General features: G+C 38.1%; 2 protein-coding genes across 2 annotated transcripts; both read right to left on the reverse strand.

Moving 5' to 3' along the window:
* Nucleotides 1–170: 170 nt before the first annotated feature.
* On the reverse strand, nucleotides 171–7638 carry LOC107812231 (FCS-Like Zinc finger 14). The gene is made up of 2 exons (XM_016637281.2): nucleotides 6976–7638; nucleotides 171–561 (listed from the first exon to the last, which is right to left on the reverse strand). Exons 1-2 carry the CDS (start codon nucleotides 7476–7478, stop codon nucleotides 402–404), a joined length of 663 nt encoding a protein of 220 aa, XP_016492767.1. The 5' UTR covers nucleotides 7479–7638; the 3' UTR covers nucleotides 171–401.
* Nucleotides 7639–20854: 13216 nt separating this feature from the next.
* Nucleotides 20855–22079, reverse strand: LOC107812228 (uncharacterized). The gene is made up of 3 exons (XM_075241823.1): nucleotides 21729–22079; nucleotides 21169–21211; nucleotides 20855–21078 (listed from the first exon to the last, which is right to left on the reverse strand). The coding sequence occupies exons 1-3, from the start codon at nucleotides 22077–22079 to the stop codon at nucleotides 20855–20857; spliced, it is 618 nt and encodes a 205-aa protein (XP_075097924.1).
* Nucleotides 22080–25179: the final 3100 nt, after the last annotated feature.

A 25179-nucleotide genomic window follows, 5' to 3' on the forward strand; every position in this document is an offset into this window, starting at 1 on the left:
AACAGAAGGGATCAGTGGACAAAATGAATGACCTAGTTGTTGCAGTTATGAAGTATGAATATTTACAAGGACTTCAGATTTGGAGAATTAAAACACTGATATTAGGATCATGTTATGCAGAAGCGAAAGACAAGTGAAACGGAACATATCATCAGGACTTGCAAGGAAAGAAAGAATAATGATTAATTTTTATAGATGAACTTGTCTATGGGTTTAAGAAAAATAAGAAGTCCTCTTCCTCTCAATAGGGGCAGGCTGAACAACATTCCATTCAGAGAGATTGCCTGCTCAAAACTGAACATAACCCATCTACTTATGACCAAATCTTATTGGGTTAGCTTTCCAAAAGCTGTATAAACAGTTTCCTTATTTATTAGTTTGAGTTGCGTACCATACAAGACTTACGCCACAGCAACACCAGTGGAAAACTGCATTGGACCAGAACAAGAGGAGGCAGAGTACTCGGGCGATTTCATGGCTCCAGAACCACACTTGTCTTTCTGCTCATCGATTGAGATTTGCTTGTAACGGCACTCTGAGCTACAAAATGCCTTCTCTCCTCTGCATGAGCATTACATAAGAAAAGAGGTGATCTCACCAAAGCTTCACAAGACAGGGACAACATAAGAAAAAAGATAAAATATATTTCTTTCCTTACAGCTTGTTTGGATCGTTGTTACTCATTGTATTATATTGTATTGTTATTGTTATCCCAAAACAATGTTTGTTTTGATTGTTTAGTTAAAATTAAAATTGGTTGTATTGTATTGTTAAATCCATTGTCCCGGAACAATGAAAAGTCCTTTTTTTTAAACAACTGATTTGATGTGGTGGGATTGTTTCCTATTTTTCTTTCCAATTATGCCCTAACTTATTACTCCACAATTCTATTTTACCCTTTACCTTTTTTTTATTTTAACTCCAAATCTCTAACCTAGAACCCACGTTCTCTTAGTCTCTTTTTTTCTGCCAACTCCAACATCAAAGGTAAAAAGAATAGATTTTGCCTTCTTCTTTTTTCTCTTAATTTGATTTTAACTCCAATTCTAATTATTTTAATCTCCAATTAGCTGCTACTATTGGTTGTTTTCAAGTGTGGCTGTTGTCAAGTGTACAAGTGTTATCTTCCCAACTCCCTGTTTCTTTATCATTGTTTTTTTTAAATGATAGTTAAACTTATTTTTCAGGTTTTTACTCTTGTTTTCACCTGGCAATTGAGTTAGAGTAATATTTTTTATGGTATAATTGCTAAGGATTTTATGGAATATGAATATTTCATTATGGATTATACGTCACGTTGTTAGAAAACTATTATGTTATGCACTTTAAGTTATTGATTATATGTCATATTGGGAAATATTACTTATGATCTAAATTCTGAATAGAGTGTACTAAACATTTTATTTTTTATTTATTATTATTATGATCTACTTATGAATGGAGTGTACTTATAATTCTTTTTAATATTATTAACTTGTTCCACTAATTTTGTTAGAATTTGCATGAATTTAATTGCTTAATCTATTTATAAGACATAATTGGTGATAGATTAGTAGAAATAGATTTTCTTAAATTATTTTTATGCGTAATTCTTGATAAACTTAATATTTAAAACAATTGAGGGTATTTTAGTAAACTTATCAGTTACAGTACAATCCGATACAATCAAACTAAATAACAAAATGTTATTTAACAACATCAAACAATACAATCTATCCAAATATCGTATTCATAAAACGATACGATATAATACAATACAATACATTATAAAACGATGGGTAACAATGATCCAAACAAAAGTGTTACTCTATATGTAATATTCATCAAATAGAAAATACACACCACCATGCGTAAACAAACAAGATATATTGCAGTACCCAGAGGAAACAACCGAAATCTAATGAACAAGTGAAAACCATGTGGTGCTTTCCTACCAAAAGCCCCCTTAAGCTTCAATATTACATCGGACAAATAAAGCTACCTGAATTATTTCCAGCTACGACAACTCAATAGCGCAGCAAGAAGATAAAAAGAGTCTAAGAATGTTCGGAATTAAACAGCACATAACTAGGAAATATTAATTGACAATGCAAAAAGCAAAAAAGAAATTAAAAATATCACCATTCTCGTAACAAACGCAATATCAACATCTGCCACAAGCCACACAAAGGCTAAATTTAGCTAAGTTGCTCGGGTACGGGTGTCCAATAAGGGTGCTGATCTAGAGGTCGGATCCAATTCAGGGGTATAAATATTCGGCTAAAATTAATTCAAATATCTAAAAATCGAGTTATAAAAATATGTCTACATTATGAGACATTATGTGAAATACTTACAAGGTATTCTGAGAAGGAGAAAATATTAATCAAGAGAATAATCCAAGAAGGAGATAAAAGGAAAAGGACTGACATAAAAGGTTTCCATTTTCTTCAACTTCACCCTAGTGTTTTTTTTATTTTTTATAATAACCGTGGTGTCTGGGGCACCTTGCGCGCACCTCGACTAATTCCACGGATACCTGCTATCTCCCACCAGCACCAGGTACCATGTAACTCTGTCCATTGGACAGATGGAAAGAAATCACCAGTGTTTTTCGTCTCCGCTGGGATTTGAACCTGAAATCTCATCTTCTCAACCCACTTCATTGACCACTAGGCCACACCCTTGGGTGCCTAGCTTTTGTTTTGATTTAAAAAATTATTATATTTGTCCCGAATTTCTCCGTCGATTTTGATCAAAGTACCCAAAATCGGTTGACTAGATTCAGTACGGGTCCCACACCCACGGCGTACCGAAAGTGAAGAGTCCGAGCAACTTAAAAATTTAGTGATGAGTTCTAAAATAAAGGAATACAACCTTCATGGGTCTCAAAACACATGATTAAGATTTACCTCAGAGAATTAGGTAATAACTCTGCAAATGTTTCCAAGAAAGCAAATTAAATATAAAATCATGTTTATATTAAAAGCTCCGAAGCACTTGCTTAGTTTGAGCTGTGAATATAACAAAGTGATACAAGCACAACATCAACAATTTACTTGAGTAGATTCTGAGTGAGAGAGAAATAAATGTGTAAATTAAGCACATTTTTTAATCTTAATCTTGTCAAAGAATTTATTCCCCTTCTTCAGGATATACACCGTACACGTATAAACTAGTAAAATATGAGAAGTATATGTCCAGAATTATTTTCAACTTGGAAGAAGATACCAATGGCCCAAGACTGATGATAATTATATAAAACAAGAATATAAAATAATGTAAGAACCAGAATGCAAAGGAGGAAAAACTATTATTTAAGGCTCCTAGATGACTGCACCCTATATGGTGAAGATTATGAATCAAATTAACATAGACAGAACGGCGCAAAAGAAGCTATGAGTAGAAGCTCAGAAATCTCTATTAACCTTAACTGTCACAAGATGTACAAATATAGGTAAACAGGTAGGCACCAAGTATACCCCCGTAATAGAAAGATATCTTCATTTGCATCCAACATGCACGCTAATGATATTTGGATCACCGTAAAGTTGCAATTGGCAATAAAACATTTTTAAAGATAATCCTACAATATAGAGTCGTGCCTACAAAGGTTCTATAGTGCATCCATTTAACTTCCAAGTTCTCCAAAATCACCTCAAGTTTTGATATCGTTTTCCTGCCTATGATCTTCAGTTGAAATGTTTATATCATGCATATGATCTTTCCCTGCCATCTTCTATGTAAAGAAAATGGAATATGGGACAACTCAAGCCAAAAAGGTTTGGTCACTAGGTGAGGATTGCCAAATACCATATAAGAAGACAACATCTCATTCCCTCAACTGGTGCGGAATACTTAAACCACCAGCACATAAAGGACTGGACATCTGGAACTTGGACAACATAAAGTGTGAACCCAACATTAGTAAACCAAGAATTCAGGTAGTCAAGATAAGTTTAAATTAAGTGTGAGAGGACTTATGAATGGTTCGGTCGGGCTGGCTTAGAACCTCCGAGTGCCTATCATATTCCTACTAGGGGAGGGGGTTGTGACATATACTCAACTCTAGAGTAACAAAGTGATTTTGTAAGAACATCTGCTAACTGATGTCACAATGCACCTCAATTCAGTCTTTAGTTGAATAAAATGACAATCTATTTCTATATGTTGTATTCTTTCGTGAAGCATTGATTCAAAGCAGTGTGTATTGTAGCTTGATTGTAACATATCAATTTCATTATGCATCTCCCCACACCTCAACTCTACCTTTGATATACCTTAGAATGTGAGTCACTACATTCAAATGAGTATTACGCCGAGTTTGGAGAAACTGGCTACCCAAATTGACAGTAAGCAAAATGTCAAATCGTGTTTAACTTGCCAAGCATTCTCTGACAACAACCTGAGCCCTTCAAAGGCTCCCCTTGTATAGGAACAATCTTAATGTTCAAGCCTATAAAAGTATCAATGGGTTTGCAACAAAATAAAGATAGAGCATTTACTACCTGACAAAGTTAGGAGTCATTTGGTTTAAAAGTAAGTTATGCAGGGATTAGTAATGCAACAATTGTGTATGTGGTGATTAATAATGAGCAATTTTTATGCGGTGATTGATAGCAAAGTTATTGTTACGCTGTGATTACTAATGATGAGATTGTTATATATGAATTAATGATTCTAAAAAGGCATTTTTGTCTTTAAATAGTTAATTTCTGCATTGCTAATACACATATTTTAATTCCACATTTTATCCCATATTAAATAAGAAATAGATTCCCACATATTTTAACAGAGATATTATTTAGTACGCCAACAAAACACCATGTTATATTACTGAAATTAATTATTCCTACACCGCAACCAAATAATGTACTATCTTATGCGAGTTTTTATGCTAGGATTAGTTATTCCCGTACTCAAACCAGACGAACTCTTATAGCATCTCTGTTTCAAACTCTCTAAACCCAAAGGGGCATAACAATTTCATCAACCAATACCGAGAAGATGGAAAACTTGGACATCCACAAATATCCGATCAGATTCACGTGGATACTCGATCGCAGCTTAAAGAACAGATGGATTGCATTAACATGTTCCCCTTTGCAGTATATGCTTCATGATAATTAGATTGAAAAAAAAAAAGTAAATGGCATAGGATATTCATGATTCTAACCCAGAACTTAGCCAACGAATATAAAAATAGAGAGGCCACATTCGAAGAAACAGTTATGTTTTAAGCTTCAGCAATATGAATTGAATGATCAGTCTCAGATCATAATTCTCGACCACCAATACACCAATACACCAATACAAGATCATTCAGATATTATTTTAACTGCAATTTGACACCAAAGGATAAAAGAATATGAATTGCATTTTGAAAGCAAATGAAAATACTATCCACATAAGGTAAAAAGCCAAATAAGACCAACATCATTACTGATAGGACTTGAGGATACTCCGATTGGGTTAAGCAAACTACTTCCCCGTGGTCTAGCTATTATATTGATAAATGGCCAAAAGTGCATGATTTTGAGCGTATTTTCATCTCATTTGTCGTGTGAGTTGCGAGAGATTATATGATATTTGAAGTGAACTATACTCATTACGTATTTCTTATTTGTAGGAGTGAGCTTGAATGATAATGGAGCAAAAGATATCAAATTATTGCAAAAAGGAGAAAAATGGAAGGATTGGGAGCTCATCTATTCTCGTGCGTGGCACGAAAACGGACGCGAAATGGAAGAATTTCAAAAGCTGAATCCGCGTCCATGGGCGCGCGACACGCGAAGGCGGACGTGGATTCCAGCTTCTCCCATCCGAAGTTGGATTGAAAAGTTCCGCCCCTCATCAACCCTAAGTGATATAAATACATCAAAGAACGAATTTATAAGGGTTACACAACATCTTTGAAGGCAAGAACAAGCAAGGAGCAAGACGGAAGATTCGGAAACGAGTTTTTATCTTTCTTCTTCCCTTTTTCTATTATTGGTGATGAATTCTTATATTGTAGTTGTGAAAACAATTATAAGTAGCTAAACTCTTTATTCTAGGGTTTGATGGAACCTCTTGGAGGATGAATTTTTGTTGCGTATAATAAGAGTTTGCCATTGGATTTTCTCTACTTGTTCAACTACGCGATTATTGTGGTTTATTGAAGGGCTCTCAATCGGCTATGCCTATTTAGTGTGTATTACTTGGAAAAGGATACATATTTAGGTAGTTGTTGAACAACATCACTCCTAACGTATATGGGGGATCAATACAGAGGGATTAAACTTTAAAGGTGGGATTAGGAATAATGAAACCTTGGTGTGAACTTAGTGAGCTGTAAACTAAAGCTAGCTAGCGTAGTTCGGAAGAATATGTCTAGTATATTATTGTAGTTGCTAGGAAGAGAGTTACGACACCTAAAGTGCACACGATCGGTAGAGAATATCTAAGCAAAGTTATAGGAGACATGGCGGGGAGGATTCCGACGAGAGGGGAAATCATAACCCTAGACCTTTCCAATCTTGTCTACAACATTTGCTTTATTAGTAATAAAATTACAGCTTTTTAATTACCTTGCTTTTAGTTAGTAAACACTCAACTCATTATTCAATATTTCTGAAAGTTGATTACTTGAATTCTTGCGAAACTAGCAGTTGTGATTAGTAGCTTAATTCCCTGTGGGATTCGACTCCGGACTTGTAAACCGGATTATATTTGCAACGACCACTTAGTCCTTTTTATAAGGCATAGTTGGGCGTGATCACATATTCATCGATAAAAAAATTATCAAATGAATTTCCATTACAATAGATACGATCGAAAAGGAAATAAAAGTTGTTATATGCTCTAAGGTTGACTTGAATATAGAGCTTTTTAACACAATTTTCAATTTAATCCGCAGTTAAAGCCTTTAAATCATAGATTCAAGAAAAGCAGCACAAATTGTATGACCAAACTCAATACAAGCTCAAACGCAAAATGAAGAGTTGGAAAGTGAACCTGTAAATGAAAATGTCCAACCCCTGAAGCTGCTTCTGACAAAAAGAGCAAGTATTGAGAAAATCCGCCGTCCTAAAAGCTTCATGCGGAGCAGAGGAGGCAGCAGCAGGTGCTTTTTTCTGATAGCCATTCCTTATGAATTGGTCATCAAAGTATTCCCTTTTCTTAACCAAATTGTTACCCTTATGAGAAATCACACAAGTGTACTCTTCACACATCTCCATTTCCTCCTTATTATTCGTAGGATTACAATTATTAACCAAAATCGGGATGGGGTTTGAGGTTAATCTAGGGGAAATAGCCAGAATTGCAGTTTTATTATTATTACTATTGTGATTATTATTGGACATGGCTGCAACAATTCCAAGCCCAACACCATTACCATTTGGGTCTTCAAACTTGTTAGGAGAGGATTTGGGCGAGTTAGTGTTGTTATCAGTGAGGGCAAAAACGGAAAGATTGATCGATATTTTTTTCTTCTTGTGACCCCTCACTTCAGCCATTTTCGGAACAAAGAGAGACTCCTTATAGGATCTCCCTCTGTTCCTTAATTTCAATTGAGGTTTTACAGATTGGAAAGAGAGAAGGCTTCTTGGGTTTAGAAAGAGAGAGAGATGGGTATGGATGAAAAGCACCAGTTTTCTTCCCTTTTGACACCTCTGGTTTTCATACATATGCCTTTATTAAGGGAAAATTACCCAAACTGTCACTTTACAAACTTTTCCAATCAAAAATAGCCCAAAATAAAATATCTACTAAAAAAGGCCCAAATGTTATTTTTGTCCAAATAGTTTCAATTAATGTCAGTTTTTGTATCCGTTATTTTTGTATACAGACACCGAATTTTCACTCTCTCTCTCTCCCTGTGCAATTTTTTGCTAAATTGAACCAAAATTGCTGAAATTGACGACAACACAAGATACATTTGAAGTTATTTTTGTCTGATTTCGGGTAATTTGGAGTAGAAAATCTCTTGTTTAGTATATTTTTTCGGATTGCATGTGTTTTTGGAGAAGCGATATTGCTTTTTTTAGGCTTTTGCGACTGAATTGTTTAGTTAGAGTTCATTGTAGGTATATGTTATAGATGATTTTGTTAGTTTTGTATCAATTTCTTCACAAATTTCTGTAACCGTTTGTTCGTATAAATATTTTTTTAAAATTTTTCTCATTCAACCTAATTTTAATTGTGAAACAGAGCAATATGACAAGACAAACTCGTTCGATGAATTTATCTCCTTATTCAAAGCCGGTTTCAATTGAGAAATCGAGCAACATGAGAAGAAAAACTAGGTTGATGAGTTTATCCCCTCATTCAACACCGATTTTAGTTGAGAAATCGATTGATGAACGAAATATGGGAAGACAAAATCGTTCTGACAGTGTTAAAGTGTTAGAATCTCGAAAGGATGTTGTTGAACAATCTGAGAAAAAGAAAAGCAAAAGGGTTAGAGTGGATGGTGTTGAAGGTAAGAGAAAACGTGTCGTGGAGGACGAAGTAAATTTGGGTGTCAAACCAAAAAAAAAAGTAAGGTTCAGAAGGTAAAAAAAATTAAAATTCATGACAAAGTTTGTAAGGTACATACAATTTCAGTTATATTTTTTTCTATTGTTGAATCTTCTTTTAAAATTGAATTTAGTTTGTATTTGTTTGTTGTTAATTTGTGTCATTTATTTGTAGCCTTGGAAGCTTTATATTCCAGTTGGTGAGCTTTTTCCTGTTACTCATTGGACATCATACACTAATGTAGACATCGTACCAACTTTACAATCAAAGTTGACTGCTGTCCACCTTCGGATGTTTTGGGAAAGTTGTTTTGGCTATTTCCTTGATTTTCCTCGAGTTGCTATCCAGGCACAACTGATTCTTTCTTTAATGTTTAGGGAGTTGATTCAAGATAAGCATGATTAATTTTATGTGAAATTGAATGACGAGTGTGTTTTACGTTTTGGTCTTCGGGAATTGGTGTTGTAAGTGGTTTAAACTGTTGTGGCAATGAACATATTGAGGGCAACTTCAATGGACCCACTAGGTTGGTGGATACTTATTTTTCTGGTTTTGAAGCGGTATCAAAGAAGTCGCTTATTGATTGTTTTGAGAAGAAGAAATGGCAGTCTGATGAAGACGCGACTAAGATTATAATTATTTATTTCATATACACATTTCTAATGTCCACTCAGGCTCAAAAGACATTTATAAGTAAATGTGATTTCCATCTTGTCGAGAGTGGTGAGTATGCGTCTTTTTTCTGGGGTAAGATTGCATTTCGAGCTTTAATGAAGTCGGCGAGGGACAAGTTGAGGGGAAAGTCTGAGTTTTATAGGATTTGTGGATTTCCTCTTGCACTACAGGTGTGGTTCTATGAATGTTGCACTGTAGTTGATAAAAAGTTTGATGTTCGCGTTGGAGCATACACCACACATATTGAATTGGGAAATGATAGACATGCCAACGCGTGAGGACTTCTCTACTGGTTTCTTCAACATCACAGGGAATAAGGTACCAGCTTTTATGTATTGATGGGTTATACATATATGATACACTATAATTCATTGTTATACATCAAATATGCAGTTTTTATACATCTTTGATACATCTAAGACTGAATCACTTTTTGTTAAATTTGCAATTTAAAAATATTTCTCCTACAACTGAAGAGCTAAGGAGATTTACTTTGCCTGTTGAAGTTAATGATGCGTATCAGAAATATTTGACATCACGTAACAGGGAAAAACTTCCTATTGATGATAGCGATGATTTTGTCACACCACCCCCGAAATAGATTAAAGAGCCTGTCTCACCAAAAAAGGCGCCGGGTATCCAACCTGTTGATTATGATCGTGAGTTGCAGAAGTTGAAAGCTGATGTTAAACAAGTTTGTATTGGTCTTTTATATTTGTTTTGAAAGTTTTATTAAAAATGTATATTCAACGTCTATTATTTTTCTTATTTGTTTCCTTTTGTCGCTCCATAAGCAGTTAAAGTCCTTCATGGAATATGTTTCTGATAAATTCAAGGAAGTCTTTGAGTTGATAAATTCCAAGGTATGTGTTTCTTTTCCATTGTGCATTTTCTTTTATTTTTTAGTTAATTTACTGTATCTTTTTTTTAAAAAAGAGCTTGGTGCAATCAAAGACAAATATGGTGCACATCCAGAGGAAGACACCAGTGGTCGTCAAGACAATAAGATTTTTTGAGGAATATGGAGTTTGGTGGCAATGAAGATGTTGACATGGATGGTTGTAAGATGTGTTTAGTTGTGCATTCTGCCATTTTCTCTTTTATTTTCTTTGTTGTTTTTGATAATTCGATTCTTTTTTTAAAAAAAAATAGGTCGGTGGAAGTGAAGGCAAAGATATTCCACATTCTCAAGGAGATACCATTGCGCATCATCATAAAAACTTTGTGCTCGATGAAGCAGATCAGTTAGGTGTCAATATCATGGAAGAACTTTCTAGTGGTGTCCCTATCATGTTCATTGCTAAAGTAACTTTCATACCAGATGTAGCGCATGCTGGCGCTATTGGTGAGACATCAGATGAGGCGGCAGTGGAGATGGAGGCAAAATCTGAGAAAGAAAAGGTTCTCGAATCTTAGACTAGCGTTGTTTGTGTGACTGCAAGTGTTGATAAGGCAGTAAGGGAGATAAAGGAACAATCTGAGAAAGAGGTTCCTGAATCTCAGATTGTTCTGTACTAGCCTGAATTACTTCCTGAAGTTTCGCCGCAAATAGAAAAAAGAAAGAGATGTCCTGCAAAAGCTATGCAGTCTCCGTTCATTACTGTATTTGATTCAGGATCCAGTAGTGATGTTGTTGCAGCGAAAGAAAAAAAGCAAATTTATGTTGTTAAGCATCCTTTTCAAAGAAAAATTGGAATTGACATTAACAACTCGTTGTTGAATGTATTTGCTGTATGGGTCAAAGAAGGGAAGTCGAGAAAGAAGTATGTTTTCAACTTCTGACTTTTGTTCAGTTTTATATTTTAATATATTGTCATTTGTAGCATTATTTTATATCAAATCACTGTATCTCTTTTGTGTATATCTGTTACCAGGAATGAAATTTACCCGAATCATATTAGTGAACTGAATCCTACTTATGATCAGGACTTGATTACCCCATTTGATGTAAAACTGGTTGAAGAATTGCCTCAACAAGTCGAAGCCTATGAATTTCTTTAAACATAATTTTTTTTTTTATATTCTACAGTTTGATAATTATTGTTATTTTTATTTTTGTAGTGATAGCGGCATCATTTGCCGAGTATTTTATTGAGGGCAAGACGCCTCCTAAAAAATTCAATGCCTATGCACACAGGCACAGATTTGGTGCTCTCTTGTGGGATTATGCTAGAAAGAAGATGGAACTGAACGTGCAAAGTGATGATGAGATTACTGGCCGACAAAATAAGTCGCGGAAGTGTAAGAAGTAGTTACCTTTGTCATTATTGTAGGATGAACTCAATAATTTCGTTTTGTATTGTGTTCTGTTATGTTTTCATTATTGTAAGACGAATCAAATTTGTTTGTGTTTGAATTTTATGAATACTTTTAAGATTTGTACAGAAAATGAGATGTCTACTCTGTTATAAAGGTTTAATGAGTTTTAGTGCAATATTGGAGTATTAAAGTTTAGTTTATTTTGGTGTTTTCTCCCTTGATTTTGTGTTGTGAATTCAAGATATGAAAAATATATACAGTAGTTTATGATAGATTATTTATTCCAGATACACACATGATACAGATATGATACACACATGATACATAGATAATACAGCTGTCTTGGGTTGCTGCACAGTTAATTTCTTCATAACTTCTGCAGTTTGTTTGTTTCCAAATATGTATTTGTACGACCCGACCGGCCGTTTTAAGTATTTTAGCCTCGATCCCCTAAATTATGCTTCCTCTATGCTATATTGTGGTTATGTAACTCGCCGGGGTGGTTGTTTTTGATTTCGGGTGAGTTTTGGAGTGAAATAAGATATATAGTCCCTAAGTTGGAAGGTTAAGTCGTAGGAGTTGATCATAGTTTGACTTGTGTGAAGATGAGTCCAGAATGGAGTTTTGACGGTTCCAATAGCTCTGTAGGGTAATTTTGGTATTAGGAGCGTATCCGGATGTTGATTTGGAGGTCCGTAGGTCGTTTCAGCGTAAATTGGTGAAAGTTGGAAAGTTGGAAGATTTTGGAAAGTTTGACCGGGAGTGGACTTTATTGATATCGGGGTTAGATTCCGATTTTAGAAGTTGAAATAGGTCCGTAATATCATTTATGACTTGTGTGTAAAATTTGGTGTCAGTCGGAGTTATTTTGGTATAAATCGGCGTTGGTTTCGAAATTCAGAAGTTCATAGTTGCTTAGGCTTGAATTTGGGTTGCAATTCATAGAATTTAAGTTGTTTGCTGTGATTTTTTGCCTCGAGTAGGTCTGTTATGTGTTTTGGAACTAGTTGGTATATTCGGACGGAGTCTTGGGAACCCCAGGTGTGAATCAGATTGAAATTGGATCATCCGTGAACTTGTTGGATTGCTTAAGGTGCCCAACTTCTAGTATTTTTGCACATGGGAAGGGAATGGTCGCAGGTTCGGGCTCGCAAAAGTGAGCCATTGGTCGCAGAAGCGGAAATGTCCTAGACCAGCTGGGATCGCAGGTGCGAGGTGTTGACCGCACTTGTGTGTCCGCAGGTGCGGAGAATGGTTGCAGATGTGGAGGAAGGTTGTTTGGCCGATCATCGCAGAAGCATAGAAGACTCCGCAGGAGTGCACTCGCAGGTGCGAAGCTTGTCCGCAAAAGTGGAACTTGTCTGAGTAAGTGGAATCCTCACCTGCGATGGAAATTTCATAGGTGCGGAGCCGCATATGCGGCAACAAGGTCACATGTGCGGTTGATAGGCTTACCTAGTTTTAGAGACTAGGTGTCGTCACGACTTCCTACAGAGGGAATTTGGGTTCGTGACAAGTTGGTATCAGAGCCCTAGGTTCATAGGTGTAATGAGTCACAAGCATATTTAGCAAAGTCTCGCGGATCGGTACAGAGACGTCTGTACTTATCTTCGGGAGGCTATGGAAATGCTAGGAAACGCTTCACTTCTTTGATTCCTTATCGTGCGAAATTGTTGACATCGTAATCCTAAACTTCTGTCTTTCTATTCTCTCACAGATGGTGAGGACACACACATTCGGGATCAGATGACCAGACACCTGCGCCCCCTGCTAGAGCCGCGAGAGGCCGGGGCTGGGGTAGAGGCCGAAGACATCTATGTGGTGCAGTTAGAGCACCTACACAAGCTGCTACAGAGGAGCCACCAGTAGCTCCAGCTGGAGAGCAGGCACCTGAGACCCCTGTTACTACCCCAGCACTTTAGGAGACTCTCGCCCAGTTTCTGAGCATGTTTCACACTTTAGCTCAGGCAGAGTTGATCCCACTTGCTCCTGCCACATCTCAGGGGGAGGAGCACAAACTCCCGCCTCCCGCACCCCAGAGCAGCGGGTTCAAGTTGACCAGGTCCTAAATACCAGTGCATCCGGTCGCCCCAGTTAAGCCCGAGGTTAGGGCAACAACTTCTAAGGGGGAGCAGCTCAGTCTCGAGAGGTACAAGAAGTACCACCCTCCTACTTTTAGCGGTTTGGCTTCAAAGGATGCCCAGGGTTTTCTTGAGGAGTGCCACCGTATCTTCCGTACTATTGGTATTGTGGAGTCTAGTGGGGTTGCTTTCACTACGTTCTAGCTTAATGGAGTACCTTATCAGTGGTGGCGGGCATATGTGTTGGGTAGTCCGGCCGAGGCAACTTCACTCACTTGGGCTCAATTCTCAGACATGTTCTTGAGGGAGTTTGTTCCCTAGAGACTCAAAAATGCATGGCGCGCAGAGTTTGAGCAGTTGCGCCAGGGTTCTATGACCATATCGGAGTATGCGGTACGATTCAGTGATTTGTCTAGGCATGCACCAGCCTTGGTTGCTACTGCTAGAGAGCGAGTCCGTCGATTTATTGAGGGCTCAACCCTGGTATCAGATTTAGCATGGCCCGGGAGCTAGAGATGGACATCGCATACTAGCAGGTAGTGGAGATCGCTAGGAGATTGGAGGGTATGTGGGCCCGTGAGAGAGAGGAGAGGGAGGCCAAGAGGCCTCGAAATTCTAGCACATATAGTGGTGCCCGTGCCCCAGTTGCAGCTCGTCATGGTAGGGGCTATGTGAGACGCCCTGTTCATTCAGCACTTCCAGCATCCAGCAGTATCCCGGCCACTCCTAGGCCCCATGCTTCCTATTATGTACCGCCATTGTCTACTGCACCTCCTACATGGGGTGCTTTTAGTGGTCAGTCCAGCCGATCAGGCTCGAGCCAGCCACAACAACCACGTCTTCCGAGAGCTTGTTTTGAGTGTGGTGACACTCGTCATATGGTAAAGGATTGTCCCAGGCTCAGGAGGGGTGCACCTCCACAGACTACTCAGGCTCCGCATATTCCACCGGGTCCTCAGACTTCTCAAACTATGGTTACCGCACCAGCTGCCACTCCATCTGCACAGCCAACTAGAGGTGGAGGTCAGGCAGGTAGAGGTCGCCCGAAAGGGGGAGTCCAGGCCAGATATTATGCTCTTCCTACTAGGACAGAGGCAGTTGCATCTGACTCAATCATCACAAGTATTGTTCCGGTTTGTCATAGGGATGCATCGGTCTTATTTGATCCAGGCTCCACTTATTCCTATGTGTCATCTTACTTTGCTCCATATTTGGGTGTATCCCATGATTCCTTGAGTTCTCCCGTCTATGTGTCCACACCTATGAGAGATTCCCTTGTTGTTGACTGTGTGTATCAGTCGTGTTTGGTTGTCCTTAGTGGTTTTAAGACCAGAGCAAATTTATTGTTGCTCAGTATGGTAGATTTTGATGTTATTTTGGGCATGGACTGGTTGTCACCCTATCATGCTATTCTTGACTGTCACGCCAAGACCGTGACACTGGCTATACTAGGTTTACCACGGTTAGAGTGGAGAGGTACTTTAGATTATGTTCCTAGTAGGGTTATCTCATTTCTAAAGGCTTAGCGGATGGTTGAGAAGGGGTGTGATGCGTATCTAGCATATGTGAGAGATGTCAGTGTTGATACTCCTACCGTTAGGTCAGTTCCGGTAGTGAAGGATTATCCAGATGTATTCCCGAAAAATCTTCCGGGCATGCCGCCCGACAGGGATATCGACTTTGGTATTGATTTGTTATCGGGCACTCAGCTCATTTCTATTCCTCCCTATCGTATGGCCCTACCAGAGTTGAAGGAGTTAAAGAAGCAGTTGCAGGAGTTGCTGGATAAGGGTTTCATTCGGCCCAGTGTATCACCTTGGGGTGCTACGGTCTTGTTTGTAAAGAAGAAGGATGGTTCTATGCGCATGTGCATTGATTATCGTCAGTTGAACAAGGTTACAATGAAGAACATGTATCCATTGCCACATATTGATGACCTATTTGATCAGCTACAGGGTTCCAGAGTGTTTTCCAAGATTGACTTGCGTTCAAGCTATCATCAGTTAAAGATTCGGGAGCCAGATATCCCGAAGACTGCCTTCAGGACTCGGTATGGTCGTTACGAGTTCCTTATGATGTCTTTTGGGCTGACCAATGCCCCAGCAACATTCATGCACTTGATGAACATTGTATTCCAGCCTTATCTCGACTCATTCATCATTGTGTTTATTGACGACATTTTGGTGTACTCCCGGAGCATGAGCAGCACTTGAGGACTGTTCTTCAGACCTTGAGAGAAAAGAAGTTATATGCAAAATTTTTAAAGTGTGAATTTTGGCTTGATTCGGTGGCATTTTTGGGTCATGTAGTGTTGAGTGAGGGGATCAAGTGGATCCGAAGAAGATTGAAGCAGTGCAGATTTGGCCCAGACCGTCTTCAGTTACGAAGATCTAGAGTTTTCTTGGTTGGCGGGGTATTACCGTCGATTTGTAGAGGGTTTCTCGTCTATTGCAGCACCTATGACCAGATTGACCCAGAAGGGTGCTCCGTTTAGTTGGACTGAGGAGTGTGAGGAGCGCTTTCAAAAGCTCAAGACAGCTTTGACTACAGCCCCAATGTTGGTGTTGCCTTCGAGTTTGGGGTCTTATACTGTGTACTGTGATGGGTCGCATATCGGTCTCGACGCGGTGTTGATGTAGGATGGTAGAGTGATTGCCTACACATCTAGACAACTGAAGGTGCATGAGAAGAACTATCCTATCCACGACCTTGAGTTAGCAGCTATTTTTCATGCCTTGAAGATCTGGCGGCACTATTTATACATTGTCCCTTGTAAGGTCTACACCGAACACCGAAGTCTACAACATCTGTTCAAATAGAGGGATATTAACTTGCGGCAGCGGAGGTGGTTAGAGTTGCTTAAGGACTATGATATCACCACTCTATATCATCCCGGGAAGGCCAATGTGGTGGCCGATGCCTTGAGTTGCAAGGCGGAGAGCTTGGGCAATTTAGCATATCTACTGGTGGCAGAGAGGCCATTAGCCTTGGATATTCAGGCCTTGGCCAACCAGTTTGTTAGATTGGATGTTTCGGAGCCGAGTCATGTTTTGGATTATGTGGTTTCTTGGTATTCTCTTTATGATCGTATCAGAGACCGTTAGTATGATGACCCCCATCTTCTTGTCCTCAAGGATACGGTTCAGCACGACGATGCCAAGGAGGTCACTATTGGGGATGATGGTGTGTTATGTATGCAGGGCAGGCTATGTGTGCCCAATGTAGATGGCTTGCGTGAGTTGATTCTCCAGGAGGCTCATAGTTCGCGATACTTTGTTCATCTGGTTACCGCCAAGATGTATCAAGACCTGAGGCAACACTATTGGTGGAGGAGGATGAAGAAGGATATAGTGGAATATGTAGCTTGGTGCCTAAACTGTCAGCAGGTGAAGTATGAACATCAGCGGCCTGGTGGGTTGCTTCAGAGATTAGAGATTCCAGAGTGGAAATGGGAGCGGATCACTATGGATTTCGTTGTTGGGCTCCCAAAGACTCGGAGGAAGTTCGATGCAGTATGGGTGATTGTGGATAGATTGACCAAGTCAGCTCATTTCATTCCAGTGTGGTGACTACTTATTCTTCAGAGTAGCTGGTTCAGGTTTATATTCGCGAGATTGTCAGGCTTCATGGCGTGTCGGTATCCATCATCTCTGACCGGGGTACACAGTTTACATCGCGGTTCTGGAGAGCTGTTCAACATGAGTTAGGCATGCGGGTGGAGTTGAGTACAACATTTCACCCTCAGATGAACGGAAAGCCCGAGCGCACTAGTCAGATATTGGAGGATATGCTTCGTGCGTGTGTGATGGAGCTTGGGGATTTTTGGGATCAGTTCTTGCCGTTTGCGGAGTTTGTCTACAACAACAGTTACCAGTCGAGCATTCATATGGCTCCGTATGAGGCTTTGTATGGTAGACTGTGTCGGTCTCTGGTGGGTTGGTTTGAGCCGGGTGAGGCTAGGCTATTGGGTACATAGTTGGTTCAGGATGCTTTGGAAAAGGTTAAATTGATTCAAAATCAACTTCGTACAGGCCAATCCAGACAGAAGAGTTATGCGGATCAGAAGGTTTGCAATGTTGCATTCATGGTTGGGGAGCGGGTCTTGCTCCGGGTCTCGCCCATGAAGGATGTTATGAGATTCGGGAAGAAGGGCAAGTTGATCCCTAGGTATATCGGACCTTTTGAGATTCTTGATAGGGTTGGAGAGGTGGATTACAGACTTGTACTACTACCCAATCTAGCTGCAGTTCATCTATTATTCCATGTTTCTATGCTTTGAAAGTATCACGACGATCCGTCTCATGCGTTGGATTTTAGCTCAGTCCAGTTGGACAAGGATTTATCTTATATTGAGGAGCCGATGGCCATTTTGGACAGGTAGGTTCGAAAGTTGTGGTCGAAGAATATTGCTTCAGTGAAGGTTCAGTGGAGGGATCATCCAGTCGAGGAGGCGAATTGGGAGACCGAGCATGATATGCGTAGCCGTTGTCCTCGTCTTTTCTCCACTTCAGGTATGTCTCTATACTCGTTCGAGGACGAACGTTTATTTTAAGAGGGGGAAGATGTAACGAGCCCACCGGTTATTTTGAGTATTTTAGCCCTGATTCCCTAAATTATGCTTCCTCTATGCTATATTGTGGTTATGTAACTCGCCGGGGTGGTTGGTTTTGGTTTTGGCTAAGTTTCGGAGTGAAATGGAACACATAGTCCCTAAGTTGGAAGGTTAAGTAGTAGGAGTTGACCGTAGTTTGACTTTTGTGAATATGACTCTAGAATAGAGTTTTGACAGTTCCAATAGCTCAGTAGGGTGATTTTGGTCTTAGGAGCGCGTCCGGATATTGATTTGGAGGTCCGTAGGTCGTTTTGGCATAAATTGGCGAAAGTTGGAAGATTTTAGAAAGTTTGACCGGGAGTGGACTTTATTGATATCGAGGTCAGATTCCAATTCCGGAAGTTGGAATAGGTCCGTAATATCATTTATGACTTGTGTGCAAAATTTGGTGTCAATCGAAGTTGTTTTGGTATGAATCGGCGTTGGTTTCAGAATTTGGAAGTTCATAGTTGCTTAGGCTTGAATTTGGGTTGCGCTTCATAGAATTTAAGTTGTTTTATGTGATTTTGGGCCTCGAGTATGTCCGTTATGCGTTTTGGAACTAGTTGGTATATTCGGACGGGGTCCCGGGGGGCCCGGGTGTGAATCGGATTGAAACCGGATCATCTGTGGACTTGTTGGATTGCTGAAGGTGCCCAGCTTATGGTGTTTTCGCACCTACGGAGGGAATGGCCGCAGGTGCGGGCTCACAAAAGCGAGCCACTGGTCGCAGAAGCGGAAATATCCTAGCCCTGTTGGGATCACAAGTGCGTAGAATGGTCGTAGATACGGAGGAAGGGTGTTTTGTCGATCATCGCAGAAGCGGAGAAGACTCCGCAGGAGCGCACTCACAGGTGCGAAGCTTGTCCGCAGAAGCAGAACTTGCCTGACTAAGTGGAATCTGCACCTGTGATGGAAATTCTGTAGGTGCGGAGCCGCAGATGCGGCAGCAAGATCGCAGGTGTGGTTTAACTGGCAGAAAAAGGGGAACTTTCGAGGGTTTTGATTCATATTTCATTTTGGGATTTTGGGAGCTCGGTGGGAGACGAAATTTTGAAGGATTTTCAGAGAAATTGTTGGGGTAAGAATTCTTAACTCGATTTTGGTTAGATTACACTAATCTATCATTGTTATTATCATGTAATTAAGGATTGGAGTTGGAAAAATTGGGAAAAAGTGGTAGAACTTCTTAGACTAAGTTTTTTAGGTTTTGAAAGGCAAAATGAGGTTGGATTTGGATAATTCTTATATGGTTGGACTCGATATCGAATGGGTGTTCGAATTTTATAATTTTGGTCAGGTCCCGAGGCACGGGCCCGGAATGACTTTTTAGGGCGATTTTTTAATTCTTTGCAAAGATCGTAATTTCATTGTTTAACTTAGTTTCCTATAGTTATATTTATAGTATGAAATTGCTTTGGCTAGATTCGAGCCGTTCGGAGTTGGAAAATCGAGGGTAAGGCCTTCTAGTTGATTGAATTAGCGTGGTTTGAGGTAAGTGACTTGTCTAACCTTGTGTGGGAGAAATTCCCTTTAGGATTTGTTATTGTTGTGATAATTGTGAGATGTGAAAGCCGTGTGCGCAAGGTAACGAGTGCATACACGGGATAAATGTGAAATTTCCGGTTTTTAGCTATGTAGTTTGCTTTCGTTCTTTAATTGAGTTACTTTAATATGTTATAGTCATCATGTTTAGTCTAATTTCACATGTCTACTTATTTTATCTCTTATTTGCAAATTGCCCAACATTTTTAGTTGAATTACTTGCTTTCTTTTATTTTGTATTCATTATTTAACTGTTGAATCCTTACTTGAAATTGCTATTCTTGGAATATCTTATCGTTGCTATTCTTGGAATATCTTACAGCATTAGTGAGCTGAGGTTGCTTTGGAGACTTCAAGGTACACCTGCCCGCGTCCGCAGGCCTCAGAGTCCACTTCTATCCTGTTGTTCCCTATTCCATTACACTATCTTAGACAGTGATGTATAGGATTGTTCAGAACTGTTATTTGAACTTGTGACTTATGCTTCACCAGGTTTTGGGAGTTGTACATTTTGAGTTACAGATTTTATTTATGCAATTGTTGAAGTTTTGAGATTTTTAAGTTGTTATTTTAATTTTTTTCCGCATGTTGATAGGCTTACCTAGTTTTAGATACTAGGTGCCGTCATGACTTCCTACGGAGGGAATTTGGGGTCGTGACAGTATTGATGAAGCCACACTCTTATTTGCAAATTTCTAAAACTATTTGCATAGTTTTCTAGCTGCTACAACTATTTTCCATTAGTTAGCTTTGTTATTACACAAATACAGACATGAGTAAGAGCTGATACATAGCGATACATAGGTATTACATAAGAGATACATAGATGATACAAATATGATACATAGCTGATACGACTTCTTTTTTAATCAAACAAATATATAATTTACCGATACACAAAGATACATAGGTGATACATAAGATATACAAATATGATACATAACTAATACTACTTCTTTTTTAATCAAACAGATGTATACTTCAAAAAATACACTTGCAACACGATTTTAAATGATAGATCAAATATTTATTTATATCTAAAATTCAAATGACATTCTGCATTGATATAGTTCTTGATATATTGAATTCTTCTAAATCTTTATGATATTCAGTAAAGTAAAATAACAAGTAATTCTAAGTTTGACATATTTCATCTTCTCTTTGGATTATTTCTACAAGTTTTCCTGTTGTGACCTTCTTCTCCACATGAAATCGACCTTTTTCATTCCCTTTTAGATACTGGCTTGCACCTCCCCTTCCTTGGCCTTCCTATTGATTTAGTCACATCTGGTGGCAAGACTTTTTCATCTAGAACTTCTGCAGAAATTTTCCATATGCTTTCATCAGGAACCAGATAAATTGGAATTTCATAGGTCTTCAATAGGTACTTCCTGGTGTAGTACATCGAGTAATACTCAATGTGATCAATGTATTTGTATTTTAATACTGCCCAAGCATGTGCACATGGTAGCTCATCCAACTGAAACCTTCTATAGCTGTAAGTTCAATCTTTTAGGAACACCATTCTCTGCTTACCCTTGTCAAGTACTGAATATAAGTAACTCGTCGAAGGGGTCACCTACAAAATTTATCAACTATCATTAGTGGTGATAAAGAATATGCCCTCAAAATACATATACTGGAGAGCCTACAAGATTCAAAAGAGCTTAATATCATGTCAAACCAACCAATATTTCAGTAGTGGGGTAGGCATAGATGCTACATTAAATTGAAAGCCTTATATACATGCTGGTAGTCGCCTAAAAGTTGAACAATTTGCTTACATAATGACTAATTTCTCGCATGCCCCAGAAGAAACAGAGAATGGAGGTAGACCAATCAGCTTTGAAAAGAAATAAAAAACCTGAAGCTTCGGTAACAGAGATAAGACTCTCCATTACTTGAACACTATAATATTGCTTTTGTGCGAACAATGAATATTAGAAAATATTAGCTTTAATCAATTTGCTCTCCCTGTGCCGCGCAGGTAGACACTGGTTTAACAGAATCACATAAAGGGTTTAAGATATAACATATATGTGAATTCGGCATGATTACATATTATATGCACAAGTATCTACAGATTCTAGTCATACCTTCATCCAATGTGACAATTCGAGATTGTCTATTAGCATTGTATCATATTTTTTCCCAAGATTAGTAAATAACTCTATTGCATTCTTTTGGTTTGTAACGTTCCATCGTTCGATCAATTGCCTTATGTACTCCAGCAAAGGCAGTACTGGGAGTTCCCTAGAAGCATTGAGCGTCGCATTGATCGACTCCACAATATTTGAAGTCATTGTCAATGTTCTGTTGACAGTGAAATGTGCTCTGGACCATCTTTCATACCCAACGTTGATTAAGTAATCTTTGACCCTCTTATTAATTCTCTCTACCTCTGCCATGTTGTAATCAAACTTCTCAACTGTGTATGCTTTGGCCATAGCAAAGAATATGTCTTTGAGCTACAAATGGTTCTTCTTGTAATTATTTTTTACATTATTCCATAGATGCCATATGCAGATACAGTGAGGTACTTGTGGACACAATGTTGCCGCCGCATTTGCAATGCCTTCGTACCTGTTCGAGACTATGCATATTCCCTCCCTTTCCCCAAATGCATCCTTGAACCTCGCGAAAAACCACTCCTAAGAAGCATTATTCTCTGAATCTACTATGGCATATGTGAGTGGTAGGATACTATCTAATAAATTGAATCATATAAACATATGTGAGTATATACATGAATAATATATATATTTTTACATTATTATTCTTATTTTTACCTGCTGGATCTTGTGTGGATGCTATCAATAATGTTCCTCTGTATGTCGATTTAATAAAAGTTTCATCTACAATAACAATCGATTTTCAATACTGCCATCCTTTTATAGACAGATATAGTACAACAGAAGCATACATGAACAAGCCTTCCTCTATTTTTTCAAACTTACCACCGACATAGGATTTGTAAGAACCAACATATAAAAGTAGCTTGACAGCTTTTCATATGATTCGCTTAGGTTCCCTCTCAGTAGTTGAACTATATATTCCTTCGATCTCTATGCTTGCATATATGTCATTTGAAGACCATACTGCTTGTTCATGTCTCCAATTATGTCATTAGGAGTGTATATTATTTTTGGGTCTTTATACTTATTTATCAGAAGACTGTCGATGAGTTTTGCAGTAGCTTGATGTTGTCCATAAGATCTGTCTTTCAGTGAGCATCAGTGCAGTTTGCTAAAATTTCTGACCTTGAAAAATTTTGCTTTTTTCAGGCTTGAAGACTTAAAACACCAATTGCAGTTGTTGTTGATGCATACTAGGCAGTACCTACGACAACGATATAAACTTTTCCATCAATAAATACAGCGACATGAAATACAATTCCCAAAAAGATATATTTGGTAACCTTTTTATATATAGCACATGAAAATTCATGCACTATACCTTAACGACACATTTGTCCGTTAAGGTATAGCGCATCAATTTCATGCGCTATACCTGATTTTCAAAAGGCGGTCAAAGTTTTGGTATAGCGCATATATTAGATGCGCTATACCTGAATGCGAAAAGACAGATAGGCATAGTACATCTAATATATGCGCAATACCTTTTTAAAATAGGCTAGCCTCCTTCTTTACGACAGAACTCAAAAAAAGGGTCCCCCTATTTTTAAAAGCTAAAAACTCCATTGGAGCCCACCCCTCCCCCGAAATCTTGTCCCGTGATTGTTTTAGCGATCTAACACTCGATTCAAGGCGTTGTCGTGTAGTGGAACTCTTTTATTTTTCGATTCGGTGGTCAAATATTCATTCTTTCTCCATTCAAAAAAATCAAAAAGAAGTATTCCGAATCAATTTTTTAGTGTAAGTCATGTATATAATTGAGTAATTAGTTGTTACTACTATATTTTATGCTTTTGTGATTGTTTTGTGAAATTTATTTTTTTGTTTTTTATCCGGATTAGTTTATTTCTGTGCAAACAATTATGAAAATTGTATATTGTTCCTTTGTTGAATAATCAGTGTTATATGTATACTATTTTTATAGTTGTACATATTATTATATGTTTACTGTGAATAATATGTGACTTTAGTATTATTTAGTACCCTTTAGCATTATATAGTGCCTTTTAGTGTTATATAGTGCCCGTTAATATAGTAGAACTGATAATAAATTTTAATTTATGTTAGTTGATGTTATTTATGGCCATTTAGAATAGTGTGCCTTTAGTGTTCTTTAGTATTATTTAGTGTAGAATAAAAATAACGTGTCCTCATTAACTAACTCGTTTAGAGTATTCAATTATGGATCAAATTTTAATCAATTATTAAGTGTATAGTAAATGTATTATTAGATAACAATAAAAAATTAGATATGAATCATAAAATAATTAGTTGGCAATAAGAGACGCTGCCGGACTTTTGTGTAAAATATAAAAATTAACATACAAATCATTATGAATGAAATAAATACTTAATAGTAAAGTTTTAAAAATAATATCAAATAGTAAAACAAATTAAGTATTTAGTATTATTTTAATCAGGAATAAGATTGTTAAAAAATTAACAGTACGTAAAAGAGATTGTGTCGTTTTTATTTGTTTAACAGTATTAAATTAAGACATAAATCGTTATGAACACAAAAAATTTTTAATAGTATTTTTTATATGAATAATTATTAAAAATATCTAGATTAGTTTAGAAAATTAAATATAAATTTTCTTATAACCCAAAAACATTTGAAAAAAAGTTGATAGTTCAAACAAAACCCTGCCAAATTTTAGTCGAATAATCTAAGAAACTAACATATAAATAAATATTTTATTTATCAACCTAAGTAATAATATAAAAAATTTATCGATTAAATATTAATATAAAAAATATCACAATATATTTAAAGATGTTAAACAATTAAAGAGAAAAATAATTTAATTAATATTATTCAATTTACAGACATCGTCATGAAGCTTCCCCTTGTGCATCCTGGACCTGTTGTTCGAGAGCTATTGTTGCTCCAAGGTGGCCATAGGTCTTCACACATATGGGATGGACAGTTGTTGTCCCAGACCTTCCACCCCAGACGTATAGACGATCTTTGGGAGTTCATTAGGGACTACCCACTTCATCCCCGTATAGTTACATGTCTTCAGTGGACGGGGTTTTACCGGATTATATAGATTGGTCGGTTGTAGTTCGACTGGCCCCTGATCACGTCTATGATAGAGTGGTGGAGATCGGAGACTCACACATTTTATCTACCTATCGGCGAGGCTACCATCATGCTACATGACGTGGAGGTTCTATTCGGGTTACCCGTTGATGGTATGGCTATCAGCTACCCATAAACTCTTAGGGATTATACGAGAGACGAGTGTCTACATATGTTGCAGAGAATCACCGGTTTCCAGCCTGCGAAGCCAACTGCTATGAGTGGTGCTAGTCGATTGCAGTTGTCGCCAGTTAGGCAGCATCTGGAGGTGCTGCACGCGGAGATCACGTATGACTCACCGGTAGAGGCTATTGAGCGACATACGAG

This window comes from Nicotiana tabacum, chromosome 21 (assembly GCF_000715075.1).
Source record: "Nicotiana tabacum cultivar K326 chromosome 21, ASM71507v2, whole genome shotgun sequence".
In the NCBI taxonomy this organism is placed as follows: Eukaryota; Viridiplantae; Streptophyta; class Magnoliopsida; order Solanales; family Solanaceae; genus Nicotiana; species Nicotiana tabacum.